The sequence below is a fragment of the Solea senegalensis genome, linkage group LG5, assembly GCF_019176455.1.
Source record: "Solea senegalensis isolate Sse05_10M linkage group LG5, IFAPA_SoseM_1, whole genome shotgun sequence".
Lineage (NCBI taxonomy): Eukaryota > Metazoa > Chordata > Actinopteri > Pleuronectiformes > Soleidae > Solea > Solea senegalensis.
This window is the reverse complement of record NC_058025.1, coordinates 731,003-743,906: the sequence shown is the minus strand read 5'-3', so window position 1 is coordinate 743,906 and position 12,904 is coordinate 731,003. Positions and strand designations below refer to the sequence as shown.

The window sequence follows — 12,904 nt, the reverse complement described above, 5'->3', positions numbered from 1 at the left end:
AAGAAGAAGATGATGTCTTGTGAGTGACAGTCAGAAGAGAGATGGTGTTGTCTTGTGAATGACAGTCAGAAGAAGAAGAAGATGACGGTGTTGTCTTGTGAGTGACAGTCAGAAGAAGATGGTGTTGTCTTGTGAGTGACAGTCAGAAGAAGAAGAAGATGACGGTGTTGTCTTGTGAGTGACAGTCAGAAGAAGAAGAAGATGACGGTGTTGTCTTGTGAATGACAGTCAGAAGAAGAAGAAGAAGATGACGGTGTTGTCTTGTGAATGATCAGAAGAAGAAGAAGAAGATGACGGAAGAAGAAGAAGATGACGGTGTTGTCTTGTGAATGACAGTCAGAAGAAGAAGAAGAAGATGACGGTGTTGTCTTCACCTCCTTCAGCGTCAGCTCGTGCACGTACACCGCCAGCTTCCCGTCGGTCAGAGCCAGGATGATGCTGTTGGACGTCTGCGTCTGTTTCTTCATCTGATCTGTGGCCTGACAGTTTCACACGTTCACATCAACTCATCCTCTACGACTGATGTTTGTGTTACCGTGACGACGACGATGGAGTCACCTGTTTGATCCCCTCGTGCATGTAGGTTTCACCTGCTGGTTTCACCTGACGCAGATTCTCCAAACCTTCTTCAATCTTATGTCTGTGACACAAAACAACAGCGTTCATGTGTTCAAAGCATGGGACATGATGTGATGACAGAGTGAACCTGAGAGGATTCATGCTCACTTACCTGTTTCCTGTCAGAGGCAGCAGCACTTTAGCTGAGGCTGAGAACACGATGAAGGACACTCTCATCCTGGGACTGAACGACGACGACGACGACGACAACAACCGTCAGTCATCAATAACACACACACACACGCGCACACACACACACACACACACACACACACAACTTTTGACTTTCCCATGATGCTACACAAAGAAACAGTGTGTTTCAGGTTATGTCTTAAAATACATCCACAGGTGTGTCTCTGAGGAGCTCAAATGTTGTCTTCCAAAGACATGACGTCTTCACGTTTAAAGGCATAATAATCTTAGTGTATGTAAACCTCTGACTTTACATTATTTCATTACAGAAAATGAAAAATAAATCATGTGTTAAAGTAATTACCATAGAAGGAATTATTCATATGTTCTTATTCCAGCATGAGAATATTTTATCTCATGTGATCACAACTTATTTTCATACTACGTTCATGTGTTCATTATTTGTTGTTTGAAGAATGTGTTTGTCAGACATGTGAATGATGACGTTGTCAAACGTCTCAGAATAATTGAGTTTTAACAATTTGAGAAGCTGAAAAAATCACAGAAACTGGTTTTAATTATTTCATTTAGAAATAAACTAATAATGTATTGATAATTGCAGCTGTTTTCGAGAACATGAATCATAATTACAAATACAGATCATAAACATCTTTTTTTATCTTTTATTCATGTTTTAAACAGGGATTATTTTGACTTCTGTGTATTTGAATCTTTAATGAATTTTAATGTTTTGATTTCATTCACTTTTATTTAAAAAGGTGGAACATAAATAAAGTTGTTACTTCATGGTTTTTCTTATTTTAGAATACATTAAAACATTAAGTGTGATGAAGATGAAGATGACGTCACACTCACCTGACAAAGCGGTCGGTGAGGTTCCTCACAAACGAGTAAATCTCCATCCAGTCGGCTGAAACACTTCCAGACCTGAAACCAGAGCAGCACACGGTTCACTTCATCGTCTTCATCGTCATCATCGTCATCATCATCATCATCGTCGTCATCGTCGTCGTCGTCATCATCATCATCACCACAGGAGCGTTCACAAGTGACACTCAAGAGTTTGTTTTTGTCCAAAACTAAACTTAAAATAAAAGTCTCACTTTCTGTTTGTCCACACTAAAGTGCGACCCTGCAGTTTCCAAAATAAGACTTTCAGTTTGTTCATGCTTAAAACAGTTTTCAGAATAAAACTCTCATCCAACCACTTGCAAAATAAAAGTCTTAGCTTGTAGTTGTTCATGCTAAACCAAAACCTCTCTGTTTTCAAAATAGCTGAAGTGAAACTAACACATCCTGGTGACAGTGAATGCATCACTTCACAGGACATTTTTCCTTGGCAAAGAGTGTTTGGAAAACTTTAAAAAAGAAAGAAAGAACTTAAATGAACTCATGAACCTCGTCGAAAACCACAGTGCTGGAGATTCCCACGATAATGAATGTTACACCATAATCTGATGACATCATCGCGGTCTAATCGCAGTCACAGAACCTCAGCTCACATTGTTTTGATTTTTACACAAAAAGTTGTAAAACTGTGAGAAATCTGTGGACGACCTCGTTTTACAAAACAAACTTTACTGAAAGTGAACAAACGAACAAACACAAACACAAATAATCTTGTCATCATCCTGTAATTTAGTCGTTGGGAAGAACGAGGGCGGAGGAGTTTGAAAATGGGTCAGAGGAGCAGAAGAAATGGAACGTGTCCAAGAACGAGGGGGAGGACATGATTATAAACAGACTCTGTCAGCACTGTGAACGCACCACGAGAACAGGACTGTGAACGCACCACGAGAACAGGACTCGGCGCACCAGGAGAACAGTGGACCGAAGAAAGGAGAGAACAGATGGACCGTGAAAGCACCACTAGAACAGGACTGTGCACCAGGAGAACAGATGGACCTGAACAGACTGTACTGAGAACAGGACTGTGAGAACAGGACAGAGGAACAGGACTGTGACGGAGAACAGGACTGTGAACGCACGGAGAACAGGAACACTGTGAAGCATCAGAACAGGACTGTGAGAACAGGACTGTGATGTCAGGCTGGGACCGTGGCGCCAGGAGGAGATGGACCGCGAGAACAGGACTGTGAATGCACCAGGAGAACAGATGGACTGTGAACGCCACCAGAACAGGACTGTGCGCGCCAGGAGAACAGATGGACTGTGAACACACCGCAGGACTGTGAACGCAGAACAGGACTGTGAACGCACCCGCAACAGAACAGGACCGGAACGCACAGGACGTGACGCCAGGAGAACAGACACTGTGAACACACCCAGGAGAACAGATGGACTGTGAACGCACTGGGAAGATGGACAGCCCACAGGGACTGTGAACAGCACCGAGGGACTGTGAACGCCAGGAGAACAGGACTGTGAGGCAGCTTCAGGAACTGGCAGCACCGAGAACAGGACTGTGAACGCTAATCACACCAGAACAGGACTGGTGACGCGCAGGAGAACAGATGGACCGTGAAGCACCACGAGAACAGGACTGTGAATGCAATTCAGGAGACAGATGGACTGTGAACGCACCAGGAGAACAGATGGACTGTGAAGGCACCAGGAGAACAGGAGAGATGGACTGTGAAGGCCACCAGGAGAACAGATGGACTGTGAAGGCACCAGGAGAACAGATGGACTGTGAAGGCACCAGGAGAACAGATGGACTGTGAACGCACCAGGAGAACAGATGGACTGTGAGTTACAGGAGTTAAAGAAACTCGAGTCCAAGAAAGGCTGCTGGATAAAGCTGAAGATTTGACATTGGCTAAAGCTATTGACATTCCCCAGGAATTTGAAATGTCACAAAAGCAAATGAGAATTGTTAGAGAGGAGGAATCACACATGTGTCTACAGTGGCCACAAGACTGTAGACACTGTCCACCACATGTGCTAATAAAACGTCACAAAACAGTGCACAGACGAAGCCCATGCAGAGACAGACAGGAAACACCCTCAACATACATGGAACCAAGGAAAATGTCCAGCTAAAGGCTCTGTATGCTCACACTGTCACAAACCAAACCACTGGGCAGCAGCAACCTGGCATGAGTTCAGTGAGGGCGGAGCCAGAAGATGCATTTGAAGAAGAAAGGCGGGACATAAACCTGACAGTAGAGGATGGTGTAGCAGACGAACAGTGGATCGTAGACAGTTTAGAATAGACACAGGTGCAAAGTGTGATACCATGACTCTGGACTGTTATCAGTTATTAAAGCACACAGGTGAACTGAAGCGCTCCAACAAGACGCTCCTATTCAAACCACAAGGTGAAGCCGGTTGCTGCAGTGGACCTCTGGACCTCCGGACCTCCCCCTGAAGTACAAAGGCCCGGGAAGCAAATGCACAGCTGGAAATTGTGGACCTTGCTCAAGAGAACGTGCTCAGCGGCACCGCAGCCGAGGCCCTGGGTCTGACTGTTCGGCTGGACTCCTACAGGATGGTGCGACCCGAAATAAGGTCACACAGCAGGTGGACTAGAGGATTTTCCTGAACTAACAAGCACCACAGGCAAATACAACATAAAGATCGATCCAGATGCAAAGGGCGCGGTCCATCCAGCATGCCGACAACCAGTAGCACTTGATGAGACGGTCAAGGATGGACCCATTATCACAGTAGACCAACCCACAGAGTGGGTCAGCTCCATGGTCGTTGTCACGCGTAATGACAAGATTAGAATCTGCATAGATCCAAGCGAGAGGGAGAACCACAGGTCAGAGGTCAGATCCACCATGCCTGCTCCAAAAGTATTCTCAGTCTCGGATGCTACGATGCTACGTCATCCCTCCTTACAACCTTCAACAACCACAGGTCAGAGGTCAGATCCACCATGCCTGCTCCAAAAGTATTCTCAGTCTTGGATGCTACGATGCTACGTCATCCCTCCTTACAACCTTCAACAACCACAGGTCAGAGGTCAGATCCACCATGCCTGCTCCAAAAGTATTCTCAGTCTTGATGCTACGATGCTACGTCCATCCCTCCCTGACCCTTCAACAACCACAGGTCAGAGGTCAGATCCACCATGCCTGCTCCAAAGTATTCTCAGTCTTGATGCCACGCATGCACGCCATCCCTCCCACAACCTTCAACACACCAACGGGCAGCTTTAGATGGCTGACACTGGTGCACCATGGACCAAATGCTCCTCATGTTTCCTCTCCTGTTTCCTGTTTCCTAATCTCCTCCCTCTCGCACCCTCCTCCCTCTTGTCTCCTCTCTCCTCTCGTTTCCTTCCAATCTCCTCTCCTCTCTCCTGGTTTCCTCTCCCCTCCTCTCGTTCCTCTCCTTTGTTTTCCCTCTCCCCTCTCCTCTCGCTTCCTCTCCCTCTCCCTTGTCTCCTCTTGTTTCCTCTCCTCCTCTCCTCTTGTCTCCTCCTCTCCGCCTCTCTAATCTCCCTCTTGTCTCCCTCATCTCCCTCTCCTCTAGTTCCTCTCCTCTTGTCTCCTCCCTCCTCCTCCCTCCCTCTCCTCTTGTCTCCTCTTGTTTCCTCTCTCCCTCTTTCCTCCTCTCCTCTTGTTTCCTCTAATCTCCCTCCCCTCTCCTCCTCTCGTTTCCCTCTCCTCTCCTCTCCCTCTCCTCTCCCCTCCTCTGTCTCCCTCTCTGTTTCTTAATCTCTCTCCCTCTCTGTCTCTCCTCTTCCCTCTCTTGTTCCTCTCCCTCTCCTCTTTTCCTCTCTCCTCTCCTCTGTCTCCTCTCCCTCCTCGCTTTCCTCTCTCCCTCTCCCTCTCCTCCCTTGTTTCCTCCTCTCTCCTCTCTCTGTTTCTCTAATCTCCTCTCGTTTCCTCCCCTCTTTCCCTCTCCCTCTCCTCTCTTTCCTCTCTCTCGCTTCCTCTCCCTCTCCCTCTCCCTCTTGTTTCCTCCCCTCTTGTCTCCTCCCTCTTGTTTCCCTCTCCCTCTCTCTCGCTTTCCTCTCCTCTTGTTTCCTCTAATCTCCTCTCCCTCTCCTCTAATCTCCTCTGCCTCTCCTCCTCTCAAGCTCCTCCTCTCGTTTCCTCTCCTCTCCCTCTCTGTCTCCCTCCTCGCTCCTCTCCCTCTCCTCTGCTCTCCTCTCCTGTTTTCTCCCCTCTCCTCTCTTCCCTCTCCTCTTGTTTCCTCTCCCTCTCCCTCCTTGCTTTCTCCTCTCCTCGTCTCCTCTCCTGCTTCCTCTCCTCTCCTCTTGTTTCCTCCTCTGTTTCTCTCTCCCTCTCCTGTCGTTTCCTCTCCTCTCCTCTCTCTGTCTCCTCTCCTCTTGTTTCCTCTAATCTCCCTCTCCCTCTCCTCTTGTCTCCTCTTGTTTCCCTCTCCCTCTCCTTGCTTTTCTCCCTCTTCTCCTCTCCTCTTGTTTCATCTCCCTCCCTCTCCTCTTGTCTCCCTTTGTTTCCTCTCCCTCTCCCTCTCGCTTCCTCTCCCTCTCCTTGTCTCCCCTCCTCTTCTTTCCTCCTCTCCCTCTTGTCCCCTCTCTCTCTCCTCTTGCTTCTCCCTCTCCTCTCCTCCTCTCCTCTCCTGCTTCCTAACCTCCTCTCCCTCGCTTCCTCTCCTCTCGCTTTCCTCTCCCTCTCCTCTCGTTTCCTCTCCTCTCGTTTCCTCTCCTCTCGTTTCCTCTCCTCTCCTCCAAGTCTTTGGCTGTTCTTGTTTAGTTTGAAGTAAAGTGGTGCGGTGGTCACGTGATGTTTTCCACTTACTTGTCCAGGACAAAGTAGAGGTCATAAGCTCCGTGACAGGACGCCTCCTCCTGCTGCTCCTCTGCCCGGGAACACGCAGCAAACACGGAGAGCAGCAGCAGCAGCGCCGCCGCGGAGCTCCACGCTCTGTGGCCGGGAAACACGGCACTGAGAGCGGACTCACGGAGAGAGAAGAGCCGCCACATACTCCACGGACTCCACTGCCGATAAACGATCGATAACCAATCAATAAACCTGCGCGCGCGCGCGCACACACACACACACACACTCTGTCGCTGTTACTGTGTGTGAGCAGCACGAGCCTCAACTTAAATCACTGACCCGCGAAATAAAGGAAAACACCGTGATGACGTCACCAGCCGTTAAGAAGTTTCTTCATGTTCCTGAACTTTAGTCACATCCGCTCATTAACGAGTGAGTGAGTGAGTGAGGCCCGTGAAGGCAACACGACTCTGAAGAAACTTCCACAGGAAACAAAGTTAAGTTGCGTTCACGTGTTTCCTGTAAAACTCGTACTTCACACACTTTTCTCTGCTCGTTGTTATGAAATTAAAATATAAAAAATCAGCAGTTACAAAACAGAATCACATTATATATACACGTGCGTGTGTGTGTGTGTGTGTGTGTGTATTGTGAAGACATTTTCTCTGAATGTCAGAATGTGTTTTATAAATAATAATAACGATTGAAAGTTGTCTGGATTAGTTTTCTTCCATAAGTGAAATAACTTTTTTTAAATGCTAAACATTTACACATGTTTAATAAAGAAAAGAAAGAAATAACAGCGATGATAAGAGAAGACACAGTGAAACTGAACTAAATAAACTGCAGTCCACTCCTGAAATCACGTCCCTGAACGCATCACGTTTCCCACTGCACGTGAAGGCAGCACGGCTGCATCTGATGGTCCGTGAACACACCCAAAAACATATGAGTCACATTTGCTACAAAGTCCACTTCATCATCTTCATCATCATCATCACCATCGCCATCGCCATCATCATCATCACTGTCATCATCACCACCACACACACACACAGGAGTGAATACACAGATGATGATGATGATGATGATGATAATGACACACCTGTCCTCAGGTGATGAGTTCATTGACACTCAGGAAATTCCACAGATTTTTTTTATCAGTGACTTATGTGTCACCCTCTCACTGTCTCACCCTCTCACTGTTTCACCGCCCTCTGAATGTTTCTTTCGTTTTTTTCCCTGCTGATGTTGGTCACGCGTGGCGGTTTCATCAGTGATGTCACACGTGGGTAATTGTGTGTCTAAGTGGTTTTTAATGACACGGTGAATCCTCCTGAAGCATCAGACGCGTAAAAACAGAATTCAACGCAGTTTCTCTGAGTGTGTGCGAGAGTCGTCACGGGGATTTAAAGCTGCACAGGAAATGAAAAGTGACAACAGAGGAGGCCGTGACCAAAGGTTTATTTACACAAAACAAACACAGAAACTTTTATTTCAGACAAACTGTTTAACCTTTGACCTCTGACGTCTTTATCTCACTCTCCCACAGAGAAAAGCAGTGATTTTAGGAGCCGCTGCCTCGTGTGGTCACTTTGTGTCACTGAGGTCAATCTGAACAAAGGACCTCTAAATAAGTCATTTGTGTTGTGATCACCCTGTTATCTGTCTGTCTGTCTGTCTGTCTGCATGAGTGGGTGTGGTTTTCCTCCCTCACCTGCTTGTTAACGCTCTTTGACTTTGTTGCTGACTCGTGAACGTGAGCTGGATTCAGACGTCGTGACACTTTCACCTCAATGATGATGTCATGTTTTTGACTTTATTTTGACTCTGGACTTGTTCTCCCGTGTGTTCTCTCGTGTGTTCTCTCGTGTGTTCTCTCTCCGCGGTCTCGCAGTGTTCTCTGTTCTCTGTGTTCTCTGTGTTCTCCTGTGTTCTCTTGTGTGTGTGTTCTGTGTGTGTGTGTGTTCTCCGTGTTCTCCCTGTGTGTGTTCTGTGTGTTCTGTGTTCTCTTGTGTGTGTGTGTTCTCCTGTGCTCTCTTGTGTGTGTGTTCTCATGTGTGTGTGTGTGTCTCTCTGTGTGTGTGTTCTCCCGGTGTTCTCTGTGTGTGTGTGTTCTCCTGTGCTCTCTTGTGTGTGTGTTCTCTGTGTCTCCTGTGTTCTCCCATGTTCTCTGTGTGTGTGTTCTCCTGTGTTCTCTGTGTGTGTTCTGTGTTCTGTGTGTTCTGGTGTTCTTGTGTGTCTCTGTGTGTTCTCCCGTGTGTGTGTTCTCCCTGTGTTCTCTTTGTGTGTGTGTTCTCCCTGTGCTCTCTGTGTGTGTGTGTTCTCCTGTGTTCTCCCTCTTTGTGTGTGTGTTCTCCCTGTTTCTCTTGTGTGTGTGTCTCCCTGTGTTCTCTTTTGTGTGTGTGTTCTCCCGTGTGCTCTCTTGTGTGTGTGTGTCGTGTGTTCTCCCTGTGTGTTCTCTGTGTGTGTGTTCTCCTGTGTGTTCTCGTGTGTTCTCCTCCTGTGTGTCTCCCCTGTGTTCTGTTCTCTCATGTGTTCTCTTGTCCCGTGTTCTCTTTGTGTGTTCTCTTGTGTGTGTGTTCTGTGTCTCTCTTGTGTGTGTGTGTGTGTTCTCTGTGTGTTTGTGTGTGTTCTCCCTGTGTTCTCTGTGTGTGTGTTCTCCGTGTTCTCCTTCTTGTGTGTGTGTTCTCCCATGTGTTCTCTCTGTGTGTGTTCTCTCGGTGTTCTGCCGTGTCTCCCGTGTTCTCTTGTCCCGTGTGTTCTCTCGTGTGTTCTCCCGTGTGTTCTCCCGTGTGTTCTCCTGCAGACATCGCAGCCTGCTGTAGATTTTATTGCACAAGTCTTTTAATAAGAGGATAATATCAGATGTTTCCTGTGTATCAGACTGGTCCATCAGCAGCAGGGGGCGCTCTGACTGTGTGTCATACAGTGAGATTAAAGCTCCTGCTGTTTGACTCTAATCATGTGGACATGCTGTTGTCCAACATTAATGTGTTCACACCAGCTTCATCCTCTAAAGAGATCAGTGACGTCTCATCAGCAGAACAAGACAATTGTGAAATGACTTCATCACCCGTTTCCTCGTCTTCATGCTCCGCGGACGCCTCTTGTCTCCCACACTGAATTAATCCCGACTTCCCTCTAATCCAATTAAAATGAGGGAGCAGAGGTGCTGTCACTGCCAAACATGTTTCCACTGCAGCCTCCAGACAGATTAAGGTGAAGAAGATCTTTAATTTGTTAATCACCGAGCGGCGAGCGGAGCGTGAAACACAAAGGAGGAATCAAGAGCGATTACCAGGAGACGAGCGGAGGAACCGCCGTGGATTCATTTCATTATAAAGACGACGGGGGAGGCCCTGCAGTCAGGTGACCTTTGACCTGTCACACGGACACTTTACTTTCTTTATATGGATGCATTCGCTTTAACATAAACACACTGATGCTTTCATAAATGAAACCATAAAGACGCGATCATGTGACGCAGATAAAGACGCGATCATGTGACGCAGATGACGGTCATGTGACGATAAAGTCATGTGACTAGATAAAGAAGATAAAGACGATCATGTGACGAGATAAATCATGTGACGCGGATCATGTGACGCAGATAAAACGCGATCATGTGACGAGATAAAGACGTCATGTGACGTGAGATAAAGCGATCATGTGAGATAAAGACGCCGACCATGTGACGATAAAGCGATCATGTGACGCAGATAAAGACGACCGGTCATGTGACACAGATAACGAGATCATGTGCGAGATAACGACGGATCATGTGACGAGATAAAGACGCTGACGATCATCAATCGAGATAAAGACGGTCATGTGCGTAGATAAAGACGTCATGTGACGTAGATAAAGACGCGATCATGGACGAGATAAAGACGCATCATGACGAGATAAAGACGGTCATGTGACGAGATAAAGACGCATCATGTGATCGTAGATAAAGGCGTCATGTGACGCAGATAAAGACGCCGATCATGTGATCGTGATAAAGGTCATAGATAAAGACGCGATCATGGACGCAGATAAATCGCCATCATGTGACGAGATAAAGACGCCGATCATGATTAAAGAACGGCGGTGACGAGATAAAGACGGTCATGTGACACAGATAACGACGCGATCATGTGACATAGATAACGCATCATGTGACGAGATAAAGACGCGATCATGTGATCGATAAAGACGGGTCATGTGATCGAAGTTAAAGACGGTCATGTGACGAGATAAAGACGGTCATGTGATATAACCACGCCATCATGTGACGCGATAACGACGATCATGTGACGATAAAGACGCCGATCATGTGACGAGATAAAGACGTGATCATGTGACGTAGATGATCTGATAAAGACGGTCATGTGACGTAGATAACGACGCGATCATGTGACGTAGATATATATATATAATAAATATAAATAAATAATAAGTTCCTGTCAATGCTCCTGCTGCTAACTAGCGTGATACCTAGCGTGCTAGCGTCCAGTGTGTGTGTGTGTGTGTGTGTGTTCTCTCCTGATGTCGTTTCACTGCAGTCTTTGCTCAGTTGTTGATTTTAAATCAAAAACAGACACTGATTTTCTTCTGTACTGGATTCTCGTTGTCATAGCAACACGTTGTCTCCCGCTCCCGAGTTCAGGACGTGTCCTGGACGTCTGTTAGCCGCACGCTAATCTGCAGCGACGTGTCGCTCGCTGCTGCGCTCACAGTCGAGCGGGAAAAGACGTCGGAGAAACTCTGAGGTCGACGAGGGTGAAGCAAAATGGCAGCTGTCAAGAGACGTGACGCACGCACACACGCACGCACGCGCTCACACACACACTGTGTGATAAATGTGAAGCGGCACCAGCTCGTCATGTTGAGTGAAGACATTCATGTTGTTCACAACGATGATGTCATCATTTTACACTGTGACATCACAGAGAAACTTTTCACTCACACAAATGTATGGAACTTTTACTGCTGCTGTTACTGCTGCTGCTGCTGCTGTTACTGCTGCTGCTGCTGCTGTTACTGCTGTTACTGCTGCTGCTGCTGTAACTGCTGCTGCTGCTGCTGTTACTGCTGCTGCTGCTGTTACTGCTGTAACTGCTGCTGCTGCTGCTACTGCTGCTGTTACTGCTGCTGCGGCTGCTGTTACTGCTGCTGCTGTTACTGTTACTGCTGCCGCACTTGCTGCTGTTACTGCTGCTGCTGCGCTGTTACTGCTGCTGCTGTTACTGCTGCTGCTGCTGCGCTGTTACTGCTGTACTGCTGCTGCTGCTGCTGTACTGCTGTTACTGCTGCTGCTGCTGTTACTGCTGCTGCTGCTGCTGTTACTGCTGTTACTGCTGCTGCTGCTGTAACTGCTGCTGCTGCTGCTGTTACTGCTGCTGCTGCTGTTACTGCTGTAACTGCTGCTGCTGCTGCTGATGATTTACAGAACAGCACAGTCTGAGGGGGCGGGACGTCCTGATAATCAGATTAAAATAAAAAGAGATTGACTTTTATTGTATATGATTTTATTTTTCAAGACATTAAAGAAAACAAACAGTGCTTTAGTTTCATTTTCACTGATTCAAATATTCATCAGATCAATGATTCAGATGTTTAATCCAAATGTTTAATCCCAGATTAAACATGATCATTGAATGATCTCTGTTTATGTATTATATTATTTTATTTACCTGATCTTTTTATGTCTAGTATCTCATTTATTTCATGTAATAGTTTAATTAAACTTTCTGTTATTATATTCAGAGTTATTTCTCATTTCCTTCTGATGTTTAAACAGTTTCAGACTTGGTTTTTATCAAAAGTAAAAATAAATAAATAAATAAATGTTCCTGACTTTTGTTCTTTTTCTGGGTTAAAGCTGTCACATGTGCTTTGATCAGATTAGATATTTACACTTCAGATTAAGTCATGTGTGAAAGAAAGTAAAGGCTTTTTAAAAGTTTCTGTGTGTGTGTGTGTGTGTCACTAATCCCATCTCAGAGGTCAGTGACACTAACGAGCGTGGTGGACGTGTGGACGTGTGGACGTGTGGACGTTAGGTCCCGGGACGCAGCTTTAAGTGGACGCGTTTACACGACCAGTAAACTTCAGCCAATCTCACAAATATTTAAGTCGACTTTGAGCTGCAGCAGCGCAGCCTGACACCAGTGCGTGTGTGTGTGTGTGTGTGTGTGTGCGTGTGTGTGTGTGTGTATGTGTGTGTGTGTATGTGTGTGTGTCTGTGTGTGTGTGTGTGTGTGTGCGTGCGAGCATGTGTGTGTGTGTGTGTGTGTGTCCTGAGGCGTTTTCTGCTCCAGAGCCTGAAAATCATTTACAGCACAAAATAGAGCTAATGTACTTTAAATGCAGTAGATTAGATTAGATTGGATTAGATGGGATTAGATGGGATCAGACTTTATGATGTTGAAGCAACGTATATATATGTATATATATATATATATATATATATATATATATATATA

The 12,904-nt window shown here is 46.3% G+C and overlaps 1 protein-coding gene across 3 annotated transcripts in view; it reads right to left on the bottom strand.

Annotated features, from left to right (window-relative positions):
* Positions 1–6,915, bottom strand: part of LOC122769698 (anthrax toxin receptor 2-like) — a 41,130-nt gene extending 34,215 nt beyond the window's left edge. The window contains exons 1-6 of one of the 3 annotated variants that reach the window (XM_044026448.1): positions 6,771–6,915; positions 6,450–6,649; positions 1,627–1,698; positions 731–802; positions 559–640; positions 375–479 (exon numbers count right to left, since the gene is read on the bottom strand). In XM_044026448.1, the coding sequence (XP_043882383.1) occupies positions 375–479; positions 559–640; positions 731–802; positions 1,627–1,698; positions 6,450–6,634 (516 nt within the window). In that variant the 5' untranslated portion in view covers positions 6,635–6,649; positions 6,771–6,915. Of the gene's footprint in view, positions 1–374; positions 480–558; positions 641–730; positions 803–1,626; positions 1,699–6,449 lie in introns of all 3 variants that reach the window. The other 2 variants (XM_044026450.1, XM_044026449.1) reach the window with 2 other exon arrangements.
* Between the last annotated feature and the right edge of the window lie 5,989 nt (positions 6,916–12,904).